General features: G+C 44.4%; 1 protein-coding gene and 1 long non-coding RNA gene across 5 annotated transcripts in view; one reads left to right on the top strand and one right to left on the bottom strand.

Moving 5' to 3' along the window:
- Window positions 1–2,169: 2,169 nt before the first annotated feature.
- Window positions 2,170–15,729, bottom strand: part of LOC101166894 (SPRY domain-containing SOCS box protein 4) — a 33,596-nt gene continuing 20,036 nt past the window's right edge. For 2 of the 4 annotated variants that reach the window (XM_004075961.5, XM_078929357.1), the window contains exons 2-4: window positions 11,603–11,687; window positions 10,807–11,517; window positions 2,170–3,131 (exon numbers count right to left, since the gene is read on the bottom strand). In XM_004075961.5, the coding sequence (XP_004076009.1) occupies window positions 3,004–3,131; window positions 10,807–11,515 (837 nt within the window). In that variant the 5' untranslated portion in view covers window positions 11,516–11,517; window positions 11,603–11,687 and the 3' untranslated portion in view covers window positions 2,170–3,003. Of the gene's footprint in view, window positions 3,132–10,806; window positions 11,688–15,729 lie in introns of all 4 variants that reach the window. The other 2 variants (XR_002291598.3, XM_020708540.3) reach the window with 2 other exon arrangements.
- On the top strand, window positions 4,610–5,074 carry LOC144981384 (uncharacterized). Its single transcript, XR_013647050.1, has 2 exons — window positions 4,610–4,853; window positions 5,012–5,074. It is a non-coding gene; the product is annotated as an uncharacterized LOC144981384 (long non-coding RNA).

The raw sequence follows: 15,729 nt of genomic DNA, 5'->3' as shown, positions 1-15,729 counted from the left end.
TGCAACATTCTTGCCAGCCAATCTATTCAGTGGAGCGGCATACTCAGAAAAGTTTCGGACAAACCGCCTGTAAAAAGAACAAAAACCGACAAAAGCTCTCACCTCTGAGGGAGTGCGAGGCGTCGGCCAGTTCTTTACCTTGTCTGTGTTGCGAGGGTCCGGCTGGAGGCCATTTTGAGAGACAAGATGGCCCAGGAAAACCACGTGGTTTCTGGCAAAGTGACATTTCTTGGGGTTCAGTCTCAGACCTGCCCCCTGTATTCTAGATAGAACCTCGTTCAGGTGTTGCAGGTGGTCTTCAAACGTACGGCTGTAAATCAATATGTCATCTAGATATACCATGCAGATGTGCCAGGGCAGACCCCTCAGCACCAGTTCCATCATGCGCTGAAAGGTGGCCGGTGAATTGGTCAGGCCCATGGGCATGGCTCTCCCCTGATAGAGGCCCCTGCCTGTCGTGAAGGCCGTCTTTTCCCTGTCCTCCTCGGCCACCTCAACCTGCCAGTAGCCGTTTGAAAAGTCCAGTGTAATAAACCAGGACGAACCAGCCAGAGCGTCAAGGCTATCCTCAACTCGAGGTAGAGGGTGCGAGTCTTTGATTGTCACCGAATTGAGGCGGCGATAATCAACACAAAATCTCCACTGCCCTCATCTGACTTACATCATGACTTACATCATGCAGCATGTTGATAATAGCCCTGCAGCATCATGCATGTGTTCTATTAATGAAGCCCCTGCAGCAGTAAAAGAAAAAAATTTTAATACTTACCTGTGAAATGATAAACCTTCCTCCTTCATGGACTCATTTTCTGATTTTGATGAGGAACCACGTGATGTCTCCTCTAGTGATATAACTCATTGGCTAAGACATACACTTTAACCCGATGCATCATGGGAGATGTAGTGCCGAAAATCCGCCGACCACAGACAGACTAACCTCTCTGAGCTTCATTGTTTTGTTCACTTGTTCCACGGTCTGACACTGGATTCTGTGGAAAGCTACACCGCTAAAGACGAGCTTTAGCTGGTATTTTAGTTGGAACTGAGAGACTTCATGAGCTAAATTGAAAAAAGGAAGTGAAGACTTTAACCACTTCTGATTGGTCAGACTGATGACATGTGATTAAGTCTTCAAGAATGATTGGTGGAGACAGTTAAAGGGGCGGGACTTTTCTTAAAACAGCTGAAGCTGCGGCTAAATCGCGGTACCGTCATTCTTATGAAAATGTCTTTAATAGAATCAAATAAACACAAAGAAAAAGGTGTTTGTTTTTTCATATTCCTAATTTCTCAGTGTTTTATCAGGGTTTGTTTGGATGAACAAAGAGCTGATGTCCTGGAGATGGAAAAGGTTTGTGGATCAGTGAATGAGGGCAATTTCCCACACTGGTTGAAAAACACTGGTCTAGATGACCCAACTCCCAATGGTAAAGTGCCTAGGATAGCACAAGGGTTAATTATGATGATGCTGTTTTTAGCCCTAATCAAACGTCTGTCGTTTTCTAGAAGGTAGTTTCTGCAGAGCGGCAGGAGTTTCTTAGGAATTCACCTTTGAGTTGTGGACGGTACTGTTGGAAAGAAAGAAAAGGGCAGTTGAGTCCGAATCAGGTGAGATGGAGTGACTTGTTTCTACAGGCTACATGTCTGCATTATTTAAAAGCATTATATGTGAAACCTCAGTGAATCTTTGTCTCTGCATTTTAATAAGAGCGCCCTGAAGTCGGCGGGTTAATGACCCTTCCTGCCTGTTATCCTCCAAGCAGGTCTCCACATCCTTGACGTTTTTATTGCAGCATTCGATGTAAACTTCCATCAGCCGCATTAGCAGTGGTCATGTGCCACAAAGAGGCAGCTGAGAGCAGACAGAGATGCTTGTGAGCGATTATACTGTCAACACAGACTGATCTTTAAAGGACCTTCTGCAAACCAGGCCAGAAACAATCCAAACGGAGATGAGCTTTGAACACATCAGCAGCTTTGTTCTGGGTGAGAGAGCCACTCTGACAAAGGCTCCAGTGTCAAAAGTCCATTTGTTGGAGTTCTGGAAAAACTCTTCTATTTTTGCACATTTATAATATTCCACAGAGTAAAACTCCATTTGTTAACATAAAAAGAGACAAGACAAGAGTAAAGCCAAGTGTCAAAAACATCAGAAAGCACACAGAGGTGTTGGTTTAAATGAATTTATTCTTTAAAAAAATGTTTGTATGTCAAAACATTCTTTAAACCTATGCATCTGTTTATTTTTCTTTCTCAGGATAAAAAAAATTGTAAATCAAAGATAAAAACTAGGCAGAAAAAGCAGCTTTCCAAACTCTGGAGGAGTTTTCCTTTGTCTCTAATCAGTTGCAAGTGTACAGGGGACTGAGGGCGGCAGTATTCCAGTTCATCGGATCCAAGCTTGTTCGACAGAACCTAAAGGGAGCGATGGAAACGCACAGACAGGAAAGATGTTTTTTTAAGTGCAGGGGCTTTTTTCCAACTGTGTGTGTGCCTGATTGTCCCAAAGGCATTTAGTAAGTTTGTAGTCAGAGAAGGAGTGTGCTTGGTGTGCCTGCAGACACAGACGCCCTGCATTTCTGATCCACGACTGCTACAGTGTCTTGGGAGCCTCTCCTGTGGCTTGTTTTGCCTTCCACAGAGCCTGCTGTGATGCTGGGAATATATAAATACGAGGGGGGGGGGGGGGGGGGGGGAATTCTACAGAACCTGTGCAGAGCATAAACTGCCCAGAAGCCACATAGTTCAGGGTTTTCAGAAAAGAAAAAGCCTGATTAGTATTCGCACACCTCACTTTCGAGAAGAAAATCTCCAAAAAAAAGCGTCAAGAAAATAAAAACCATAAAATACATCAAAGCAAAAACTAAAAACAGCAAGAATCATCCCAAGATGTAAACGACCCCCCCTTCCCTTGTAAACACCTGTTTAAAGTCCACACCAGCAGGAGCCAGGTGCCCGTGTCGACCTTTAGCCGGGAGGCCACGCCCCTCCGGGACTGCGTGGTCATTGGTACTGGAGGTAGTTCTTCAGCGTCTGCGGCAGTGGGAGGGCGTCGATGTGATGGATGCGCTCTCTCCCCAGAGCCAGTCGAGCCACCCGCCTGCACAAATCCATGAGGGGGAGGGGCTCCGCTGTGGAGGCGGAGACACAGTCAGGATCCACAACAAATACTGCATACATAGCTGAGTTAAAGCCCCTCCCTGCAGGTGACCTTGGTCCATTCCCCCCACAATGGGCTGCAGAATGGAGCTTGACTCTACGCCTGCTGCAATGATTGTGCTGCCTTAAAGAGATTCCAAAACAAACCAGAGGGAACCTTTCGTGATCAGCGTGATCAGAAAAAGGAGAGGTGTGGAAGCGGTTCAGGATGTGAACAGGTCATGAAGTTAAACTGAGGAATCTGCTGCATAGGCAGGGCATCGATCAGGCTCCGTGTCTCAAGGCTCCTCTGACCTCCAGGTCTAGAGGACAGAAGGGATTCATTAGTTTTCATGCAGGGTAGGGGTGTGACAATAACCGCATCACCGCGGTGATGACACATCACCTTTTTTGTTGTTGAAATATGCATGCATATGGTGTGGGATTTCAACTATTTATACTTTGCTGGAAAAGTTAAGTTAACTCAGACCGACTCGGACCAATTACCCCTTTCGGGAGACATTGTCTCCAACACGGCAACGTTCAAATCACCAAAGAATGGGGACCGAATTGATTTCATTTGGTTGGAGCCAGAAGTGAGTCATTTTCTATGAGTGACGTTCCACTCAGTCCAGTTCTCATATACAGTCAACGGCTGTTTCCTCTGCTTCCTGAACCAGCAAGCTCTGCTTTGATTTAGAAAAAGCGGCCGTGCGATGGAGCACACATGACTCCCTCCATTACATCAACCTCCACACATGCAAAAGGAGGCAAAAGAGGCAGTTCAGGTCAGTCTGTTATGTAACATGTACACTCGCTCCCAGTTCCATCAAAGCATGCCAGCAGAATGTGCCAGTGACCCTCCCACCAGTTTTGAGAGGCAAGTGGTGTCTGGATGTTAGACTCCTAACTGCTGCCGCTTAACGGCTGCCAGGCTGCCCCACCTGGAGGCACCATCTGCTGAGAGGAGCTCCTGCTGCTCTGAATCTACCAACACGCTGAAGGACAGGAGAGTCTGCATTTGCATAAGAAACACCAACAGAGAGTCTGCAGACAGGCTAACGAGTGGAGAAAAATATATATTTTTAGGAAGTCACAGGGACTGATTAACTTCAACAGAAGTCACGACATCAACCTATACGAGTTCTGAAAAGAAAGAGACTTGAGGTGTAAAATTAATGGGAATTAGGTTGCTAATGAATAAAGGGCTCCAATCATCTGATGATTAAATAGTGTATGCCCCTCCCCCCCGTCGCTCAGCTGTTATAAATCATCAAATTCCCATTTTACAGATTGAAACATTTCAACTAAAAAAGGAGAGAATAATCGGGTTCAGTCATTTTAAGATCTTTGTTTTTTAGTTATTTTGCATTTAAAACCTAGAAGGAGCTGCATTTCCTGAAGAAGGTGCAGGGGTGAATGCCGTATTGCTGAATGAAAATGAAACTTAGGGGGTAATGATTGGTGTAATGTCTTTCATTAAGTTGGTAAAAGAAGTATTTTCGTTTATGTAATTCATGCTTGACAGTTCGTTTTGGAAAATAGTCAGAGTGAGACATCTGTCGTTTCTGTTAAGTTTCGATTTTAAATTTTTGTCAGAGTGAGTGCTCTCACCATGCGTTCTCAAGTTTGATGGAGCACATTTTCACGGAGATGCGGCCATGTTCGTGCTGAGCTGGCTCTGTGCGTGCGAGCGTTGGGAATTTTCCGTCTTTGTAAGTTGATTATACATTTTATGTTTCTTAGGAAGTTGTTTAGCTGTTTCTTGTGCAGTTTAAAGTGTTTCTTACAAGCTGTGAATTAGCATTTGGCCTGTCATACCTTCTTATGGTAAGCTAATGTCTGTGAACACATTTTTTCTGTTTTATTTCAGTTACAAATAATAATATGAGTATTCTTCAAGATGAAGAGAAATTAAAGAAGCAACTCAAACTAACTTGGAAGTACTCGTATTTGTTCGCTGGCTGTCTAGCAGCATCAAGTCACATGTTGTGAGGACAGTACAATTGGCAAAAGAAAATGTAAAGAAAGAAATTATCAAAGTTTAGCATAAAAAAGTGAAAACAGCACAATAATAAAAAAGATATGTTTGTGAAAAATGCCAGAGTATCGAACCAGTGAGCTTCTGCACCAAGGATCCCCCATATATTTCAATGGAGGCAGAAATGCTGGAAATCCTGAACATCTTTAAAAGTTCAAGGATTAGAAGGAGCAAAAGTCACAGCTGGAAAAAGCTGAAAGAGCTGAACATTTGAATAGTTGAACGATTGAAATAGATGAAAAATTGTAGGAGTTAAGGGAAAAAAATGGAGGAAGATACTAGAATAAAAAAAGAGAAACAGGAAAGCAATGGTTGAAGGATTTATAGCATTAAATGCTTTACAGCGTTCAACCAATTAAGGCCAAAATACCCCACCCCACCCCCAGGAAGCAGTTTAAAGGCCTGTTCACACCGGGACGAATTTCGCCGGCGATTTTCGCCGACGTTTAACGCCTCGTAACTAAACAAAGGGCACCAATGAGAGTGTGCACACCGAGGCGAAAAAACGCAAAGCGCCAAAGCGTCAAAAAAAAAAAAACGCCTCGGGTTCGTTTTTTTTTTTCGACGCGTCGCGTCGAAATCTATTCAACCAATGAGAATGGCGCTTTTGCACACGTGTCTGGAGCTTCTGAAGTTACAGTAAAACACAACTTGGGGGCGCTCAAACACAAAACTGCCTTGCTGAGCACACATACCAGCGAAGAAGATAGACGCCAAGTAGCGTCTACACTGCCGCGAAGAAATAATGACGGACATTCTAAAATATCCCCGAACCAAGCAGCAGTTGGAGCTACTGGTGCTTGAAATATTCATGTTTTCTTTGTATGATTCTGACAACCGTGTAAATACTTGCTCTCTTCTTCTGAGTGAAAAGCGACTTTAAGAAGCGTAAAGTTGCGCAGCGCCACCTTGTGTACAGGAGTATTTCTGTTTACATTAAGCGCCATCTAATGTCAGGGAATGAAATTGCATGTTCGCTCGGCTCATCGTCAGCGAAAATCGCCTGGGTGTGAACACAAAAAACGTGGCGAAAAACGCTGGCGAATAACGCCTGACGAATATTCGTCCCGGTGTGTACGGGCCTTAAATCTGAAGGGGGAGGGGCACAGTTGCACCAACTAAAGACCAGAACTACGACTATTAAAATCTTCCTCTTCTGATCAGCGTTGATGGTGAGCAAACATGTTTCCATGCGTGACGTTTCATGCTGGTGACAGCTTGACATGCGATGCAGCAACTGTTTCTGTGGTTCCTTCAGTTTGGCAAGCGGCGAGGAACAGTTCATCACAATAAACGGTTCGACCACGGTCAATGAACAAGGGGCAGCTTCCCACATTCCTGGGTATGTAGACACAATCATAAGGAGAGAAAAAAACATTTCTCAGAAATGACAGATTTTCCCCAGAAGTGAGGAAGCAGGAAGCTCTTTAATTGAACTTCTGTATTCTTGTGAGAAGTACCTGCTGTCTTTAGGTTGAGCTCTACACGGTGAGGGTTAGAGCTTAGCGCTCATCTGTTTGAGTCTGATACCAGTAAAAGCCTGCAGGCGAGGTTGACCCTCAATAAGCAGCACCAATGAGGATGAAAATGAGGCAAAAAAGACTTTTCAAACAGTAAACCTGATTTTCCAATGCTCTACACTGGTGATAGCCACCTCTGAAAGAGTCTTTGAAGAGGAAAAAAGGCAGCTGTGAAAATCAAGAGCTACAAGGATTCATTTGACTGCCATCTGTTTAATGAAAAAAACTGGCCAATTGCCGTCAAGGGGGGAGTGACTCATTAAAAGCCCGACATGTGGATGTCAGACGGAGGATGTGAATGAGGTGAGCAGAGACGGCCACATTCTCAGCAGCTGGAAAACCGTACGGCGTGGCAAACGTATCACTGCCTCATTACGAAACCCCCAACAAGGGGGAGGAGTGATGCCCCCCGCCCGGACACCCAAACGGGCCGAGCTCCGCTCCAGGGAGCTTCTGTGGAATTAAGACTTCACCATCGTTCACGGCTTCCAGAGCGGCTGCAACATCTAAGCAGTTTCCACAGTAACGGGAGCCTCCCACCATCTCAGTGTGATGTCACCACGCTGGGGAGGGCGGACTGGCAGATGCACATGCCATGAATCCTTTATTATCTGCTTTACCCAACAGCTATTCCAACGCTGATTAACATATCAAAAGGCAGATGAGGGCATTTAGCAAACATCTAGAATAATCAACATTTACTGGAAAAATGTTCAAGCTCTGTTGATTTCAGGCTCCACTCTTATCTTTTGATCTGTTGTCAAAGCGTTTCCCGTAACGCTGTTTATGACAAAAAATCCTGTGTTGTTTTCTAGGACATAGTTTCTGCAGAGCAGCAGGAGATCATCAGAAATTCACCGCTTGAGACTGTTGGCGAAGAGCAACGCCGACCCCCTCCCCTCTGTGTTGGCGAGAGCTCTCTGTTTATACCCTCTCCCACTAGCTTACAGCCCCTCACTCCCCCAAGCTAACATTAGCAGCAAAAATAGCAATCAATATTGAAGCAATCCAGCCGTACAGTTTGGCTTCGGATTCCAGCTCAGACCAGGAAAACATACTTTCTACGTCATAAATGTGAACTTTTTGAAAGACAATTTTTTGTCTCTCCTGATTCACAACGATTTGAATAAAGAAATAAGTAGAAATGCAATTTAAAGCTTAATTTTATTTATATGTGTCCTCCATCAGCAAAATGCTACCAGTGCATGTTAAAAACACCAAAACCATCATTTCTATCGGAGTGGGTCTTTAAGGAAACTCCATAAAGTTTGCATAGTTTCAGAACAGACAAAACAAACACTGCCTTCCCGAGGAACGTGATGATCTGCATGGTAAGAGTCGCCTGAAGCGAGAACGCCGTGTCAGAGCACCATCGGGAGACACAAACCCGTCACGACAAGCGGCAGACGCTTTCCGGATCGTCTCTGTTGTACTTAAAAACTCAATTCCTCTTTCCCACAACTGCAAGCACAAAAACCTCAATTGAGACGTGACAAGCATGAGTTTGGAGGGAACGGAGGTCTGACGTGCATTTAGAAATATTCCGACATTTACTTTAGCGAACTGTAAGCATCTAGGAGAAAATCTAGCAGGCATCGACAGCCTTCCTCTAATCCGAGCTCAGATGAAGCAGTTCAAAGCTCCATCAGACCTACGCACACACATTATGGATTCTGAATGAAGAGACAGACTTAATAATTCATATTTGCTCATTTATTGCAGTTACCTGAATAGGGGTGCACCTTTCCAACCTCCCCCCATCCATCAAGCAATTGCAAAATGTGCCCCCTCCCTTCCTCATAAGACTTCCCGTCTGTTCAGAAACAGCCAGACTCATCTGTGACAGGTTTATAGCTGCAGCACAGGGGAGATGGGAGTGTGGGAAAGAGCATTAGGATAGACTGAGTGACCGACTTGCCGCTGTCCGGCTGCCAGGCACACAAAACCCAGCTAGCACTTGGTCAAGAAGGAAGTTGAGGACGGGCGGAGAGGCTCTGCGATGACGGCGCGCCACTTTGTCTGCCCTCACTCTGGTGAGACCGCTCAGTGCAAAGTGGAGGCGGTTCCCTCCAAGCTCCTCATAGTTTCACACGCGCAGCTCAACCAACGTGTGGGGGCTCTTCCAGCGCCGCGCAGACGCCAGGTCGCAACAAGACGCAACACAAAGCAGCTTTGTCCTACTTAGAAAAGAGGGATGAGACAGGTCCGTCCCTCGGGTACGTCTTCCAGTTAAGTCGTTTTGTCTGCGAGCCCACCCACTCTGTCCTGCACGCTGTTATTGAAGCCGTACGGAGCCGACAGATTCGGCCTCAATGCTGTGCTTCCTTGCTAAATTAGCATAAAACTGCTGCAGCTGTCTGACCTACTTTTACTAGGACAAGTGCATCTCCACCCGAAGCCCTTCAGGCCGGGGGAGGACACACCTCCAGTCCAGAAAAAGTTTTCCACTGACAAGAACAGCTTTGGATCAGCGATGCTGGAGGAAGGATGTTAGGGGGGGGAAAGGGGCATCTAAGTTCAGTATGCTAAAGTAGGAAGAAACGGTCCCCCCAACTAGTTCAGCAAAGTCCTTCAAAGGGTGTATATCATGAATAACCAACTTTTTGAGCTGTTAAGTGTATTAGAATGTTAATTCCTCAAGAAAAACATCCCAAAGCAGTATTTTGATCTGTTCACTCATTTCTGATTTCTCTAAAAACCTACACTCTGAACAGCAGCCCCTCCCAACCCACAAAAACAAGCGGGTTCTCACATTTGATAAGCAAGGAACAGCCCCTTCCAAGCCTGCGCTGCTAGCATTGCCCCCAGGCAAACACAAACACCCAGTTTTTCCACAGAGCTAGCGGTGATCGGCTAAACGCTTTCCTTTTTTTATACACAACACGCACATCCATCCACGTAAAATTGAATGTTTGTTTTTGTGGGTGAAACGCAGACGACTGATAATATCTCTGAGCCCCATTGTACCTGACTATGCCCAACAGTGGCCGGGATGGGAACTGTTCGATGGTTTGGTTCAGACAGTTCAGTTGTATACCAAATCGCGCTGCTGCCAGACTATTTTCATCATTTCTAAAACTGTTAGTCAGTGTTGTTTGACCCAATCACGTAGTTTTAGACTCGATCAAAATCAAAAGCTGTCTCCCAACCAGTGACTGGATATTAATTATGGCCCACAGCAGTCACTGACTGCAAGGACCTGTTGTTTTTGCAGTTGGAAAACTTTCTGCACCTTTGAGCAAAAGTTTGACACCTCCCATATGCTTAAAAACTGACCAAAATTTGCACCCGCGAAAAATCTATTTTGGGCATAATGAACAAATGTTGCACTTAGAAGTTGTAGATTTGGTGTATTTTGTGTTTGGCGTGGCGAGCTCTTTGATGAAAAGTTAGTCAATTTAATAATAAAAAGCATTTTTTGCCTGATGAAAACAAAATCACTTTAAAAAGAAAATTGAATGAAATCAAAGATCTGATCGTGATCGTTGTTAATCAAAAAAATGTGTGTAAACAGTTGACTCTGACATTGTCTCTTGGTTAAATGAAACAAAACGGATGCTAATACAAGAAAAGAAGCAGTTACTGATGCATGTGCGCTATTGAAGGGTTGGAGATTGACGGAGAATAAATTGAGCGTGCCTGCAAACAAAAAAATCAAATGTTCTTTTGCTGTGACATATGGAGGCTCAGTGTGTTTGTTTAGGGAAGTGACAGAATTAGCAGATAATGTGAGAGAAGAGAGGGGCGTAAATCTCATTTACCAGCTTTGGTCACAACTAGTTCAAGCGGCTGTTCTTCTTCGTCTTCTTTTTTTTTTCTAAACTAATGTTTAGTATCCAGCGTGATGGTGCATAACACGCTTTACTTGCATAATCGTGATTAAAAATAAACTTTAGACCAGAGAACTCATGCCGAAAATTTTTTAAACAACACTTTTTTAGAGACCAAGATATCAACTTGTAAGACTTTTTAAAATGCATTTTAAGGCCTCATTTCAAAATGTTCAAATTCAAGGCTTTTAAGACTTTTTAAGACACAGCAGGAACCCTTAAAATCACATCACAATAGCTCATTAAATTCAGCTCTGTCACTGTTGTGTGTACTTACGATCAAGTCCATTGACGTAGCGAATCGACACTTCGCAGTGCCCCCACACCGCACTGACAATGGGGTACAGTCTTTTGCCTTTCAGCCCCCTGAAAGCCACTCCGAGATACTGTCCATCGACCATAAAGCTCAGCGTCCCTTCATCCATGTCCAATATCACGGTCAGACAGTCTGGGAGCACAAACGACTCATCTGGCTCTAGAAAACTTGGATAAGTGGGGGCACATGAAGAAACAGGTCTGTTCTTTCCATCGTGATTAAGTCTGTTCCGGCCCAGGTCCCAACCCCAGGACTCCGAGTCTGAGCCCACCAGAGCCGTGTAGCCTACCGAATGTAGAGGTGCTTCTGCTGTGGCCACCCCCACCACAGCATGGGTGCCTCTTTGTCTGACTGGCCAGTGAATCCTCCATACATGGAGACCCCTGGTGTAGCCCACCCTTCCTCTGATACAGTCTGTACTTTGTGCTACAGGGTGTCGATGAAACGTCAGCTTGTCGTCTTCTTTGACAAAGACATTAAGGGATCTGTCGTCGGGATTCCAGGCGTGGCGTAGTTGGGTCTCAGCGCTGGCTGGTGGCATGTCCAACAATAAGTCTAGCCGTGGCGGCCGACAAAAATCGGGGCCCTGTAGTTCATGACGGACCGGGTGGTATGGGGGTTCCCCGCGAACATCAACCGACTTGATGCCCCCCGAGATCTTCTGGCCCATGACTTAAGGAGTCCAAAAGAGGAAGGGCAGAGGAAAAGGATTAGGTCGGGGGGGTGGCAACCAGGAGCCAGGTGATCCCAACGTTACCTCATGGGCTCGATTGCAAGTTCATGTCCTGTGTTTAAGGAAGTGGTGGGACACACACCGTATTCAGCCAGGAGAAACTTCAGTTCTGAAAAACACATACAAAAAAGCAACTTTAACTGATACTTTGGAACTTGCTGAAGATGCGTGTATGCATATTCCATCCTCAATATCGGGAATTGCAATTTCAAATTAAATAACCACTCCAACAAGAATGTTGTTTTTGGCGTTTTTAAAATATTCTAGTGACATTTTTCTCACGATGGAGGACACAATAAAGAAAATTAGGATTACAATTGTGTTTCTGAGTATTTGTTTAATCATTGTGAATCAGGAGCAGATGACAAAATACTGTTTAAAAAAGCTTGTAGCTGTTACACAGAAACTACAACCAGCAGGCCACAAGTTCCCTGCTCTGCTCCATTCTGATGCATCCACCTGCAGACAAATAGATCCATGAATGTCTTTGTTTTCCCCACCTGTGCTGAAATGCTTCATAGGTTGATTGGTTGCTCCAAATCAGGGGTTCTCAAACTTTTTCTCTAGTTCCTCCCTTTGGAGGAGGTAAAACGTTCCGCCGCGAAAGAAATTCCGATGTCAAAACACCCCCCCCCCCCACCCCCCCACACACACACACACAGACTTTCCAGCCTTGTCCTACAGGGTGGCTGCCACAGGGCAGGGGGTGTGGGTGTGAGGGTGCATGGGTGTGTGATTGTGGCCCTGCGACAGACTGGCGACCTGTCCAGGATGTCCCCTGCCTTCACTCATGAGTGGCCGGGATAGGCTCCAGCAGCCACGTGACCCCGAAAGGGAAGAAACGGATTTAGAAGATGAATGAATGAGCGAGCTGGAGTCTAAACTGGAAGGCTGGATAGCTCAGATATTGATCACCATTATAGATTCCCCGCTAGCGGGAGAGAGCGTAAACTAAGGGATGATGGGAAATCATCAATCAATGCATGTTAAGATAAACATTCTTACAAATAAACAGTTGGACCCTTTTTTCTGTCAGATAACATGACAATAGTTGCTTTACATGTGTTCAGGGCTCATTTGCTTCTTCCCTACTTTGTTTACATCAGCTACGGTGGCCGTTTTGGTCCAGTTGTTCGGCTCAGAGGACGGATTGCATTCAGACTGAGGAATCTCAGAGCGAACCGAAGCTCAGTCTGATTGGGAACAAACCAGGACCACCTCCAACGATGGGTCAGAGAGCGGTTCCTGGTCCCGGAACAGAGTCTGTTTGGGTGCATTCAGACTGAAAAATTGTTCTGGATTACCTGGAGAAATAAACTCTGGTTCACTTTAAGCAGACCAAATATGTCCAGTCTGAATACACTCTAAGCAATAGTTAGATAAATAGTTCTATAATACTGGATTTTTTACATCAAGTGTATTGTTTTCTACCACTTATAAATGTGTTTTTATACAGTGACATTTGTGCAAACAACCAATACAGTATACCTAAACCGCAATTTTTAGTTTAGAATTTTAAAAAAGCAATATAGGGAAGAAAAAAAAGAGTTTGACAATACTTGGTAAAAAAGAACTGCACCCAGATGAGTGAAGAATGATAAAGTACAAAGGACAATTTAATGAGTGCAAAAAAAAGGTACAACTAAAAATATACATCGTGCAGGCTTCACACGTCTGCAGAATACAGAAAGCAAGGAAACCTATTTTGTCTGTTAATGCAAGTCACACCACAACAAGTCGGTGCTGCTTTGAGGTCGAAGGGGGTGGCAAAAGACTGAAGGAAAGCTGCATGCACAAACTCACAGTTTGTGAGTGTTCGTTATGAGACACTGAGGTAAGAAAACACGAAGGAGGATGACGGATGGAAAGGAAACGAATGGGAAAAGGTGTCAAGACAGGAAATGGAGGAAATACACAAAAAGAAGTTCTAAACACATCAGATGTGGTTTACTATTATTTTAATTAAGAGCTGCATTTAATAGAAATACAACTGCTAAAAGCCAACAAGATTTTTAAATGCTTTCCTGCTTTAAAAAAATCATCGAAATGGTTCCAAAAACTCTCCAACTCCAGGAAAACTCTGGTGAATACAAAATAGAAAAACTGGCACTATGTGTGCCTGTTGAACCCGAATAGACAACCTAAATGTGCTGTCTTAGGCCAGTGAAAGAATGTGATGGTAGCGTGAAGTAACTTGAACATAAACACACTCATGCAGATGCACACAGAGCGTTATGTCTCTACTAATGCAGAGACTCTAATGGAGTTCAACATACAAAGGTCTATAGCAGGGGTCGGGAACCTATGGCTCGCGAGCCATATATGGCTCTTTTGATGGTCACATGTGGCTCGCAGACAAATTTTTAATGATACTTTTTTTTTTCCATTAGACCAGTCCTTCTCGTGCGCGATGCGATGCCAGAGGCGCGCAATAGTATCGGTGCCTGGGGATAAAAATCTGCACCGCATATCAGTTTACTATTATCTAATTTTTCTCAGAGTTTGTACCAGCTGGAAACCTGTGAATTGCCGTGCCTAATACTGCGCGCTCTTTCAGTTGCTGGGACGGGAGGTGTGAACAAGAAAGCAGAGGGTGGAGGTGAGGGGTTGTGGGGACCGGCAGCATGTGAATCGTGCAGGGATTATAAAAACGTAAAACCCGCTACCCGTCACTCACTGCAGCGTGTGAGTGTGTGTTTGTCTCTGCGTCTGCATGTGAGCAGTCTCTCACATCTACAGAACATTCAGACCTACGATCACGTTTAAAGTCTCAACGCCTGCATGAAGCAGAAACTCACCACGTATAATAAACCAGACTAGACCATCAGCAAAACTACCACGAGAAATACTCACCATTTATTAGCAACAGCATAACAATGTTATTAAAAAGAATCCACAGACTTATTGTACTTTAAAAGTGTTGAAATTACATCAAATTCACACATTCATTTGTATATTTAGTTTTAAACATATTGTCGCGGACTGAGTTGGGCTGGGTGGCTGTTGGGCCGCGTTATAAGTTCTGGAGTTCAATGAACGCATCAAGCAGAGATCTGATTGGCTCTCAGTTCTGTTGCTCAGCCTGTTGTTAGGTAATTTGGACCAATGGGGTTCAGCTATAGGCCGAATAAGGGAAATGGGAGGGCTGACGCGGCAGTGAGGGACTATAAAGTTGGGAGAAGCGCTCTCGTCTCAGCGGGATAGATTCAGGAGTTGCTGAATTAATTTTTCGGCGTTTGTTGCGGTCTGCAGTAACCAGAATAAAGAACCTTAAAAGAGGTTAAGTCTCCGTGCCTCAGTGTGGGAAAGAGACACCACATTATTGTATGGCTCTTTCAAAGTTACAATTAAAAATATGTGGCGTTTATGGCACTCTTGGCCAAAAAGGTTCCCGACCCCTGGTCTATAGCATAAAAACGGACATTCATCTGTGCTAGGAATGCACACTTTTACAAAAGTTTGGTAGTGAATACACTGATGTGTACTAAACTAGAAGCAATTGTTGAAGGAATAAATCATATTTTCTGATGAGAGCTCCCAGAATGGACCTATGTTCATGTCTGTGTGTGTACCTGACCCATCTGACAAACGCCTATGGGATATGCAGCATGACAGCAACATAATCAGTGTAGATTGGTGTCTTCATTCAAGTCCAGGCTGGCAAGAATCCGTAACAGCTTTAACAAGGCAGCTAAATTTGGAATGCATAGAACAATGAACAAATTAGTTTAATGCTACACCGGATTATTTTTCTGTGTTCTAGAAGGTTTTTTTAGACTTTTTTTTAAACCAGGGCAGAGACTGAGGGCAACGAAAAGGGTCAAAGGGTTACAAGCAGGAAATTAAAACCAGCTGCATTCATTCCTACACACGGTGCACCTGCTTAACCAGATGAGCTAAGCCTTGATCCATGACGGATTCTCTGCTGGTGATTTTGTTTTTGACTATTGCAGTCATTTCTCCTCTATATGGTTCATTTTCCTTCCATGTCAGATGCACTTGTGGAACTCTAATCCTTGAAGTCCTGTTAACATCATGGATTAAGTCACGTTATTACAGCATCACGAAAGTACAGAGGGAGAGGCACGTCCCTTATTTTGACCTGGTTTAAATAATATTACTGACATCTGAGGACATAATGTACCAAATTA

Source organism: Oryzias latipes, chromosome 13, assembly GCF_053564925.1.
Source record: "Oryzias latipes strain Hd-rR chromosome 13, Olatipes_Hd-rR_3.1".
Classification (NCBI taxonomy): domain Eukaryota; kingdom Metazoa; phylum Chordata; class Actinopteri; order Beloniformes; family Adrianichthyidae; genus Oryzias; species Oryzias latipes.
This window is presented reverse-complemented; position numbering and strand designations above follow the sequence as displayed.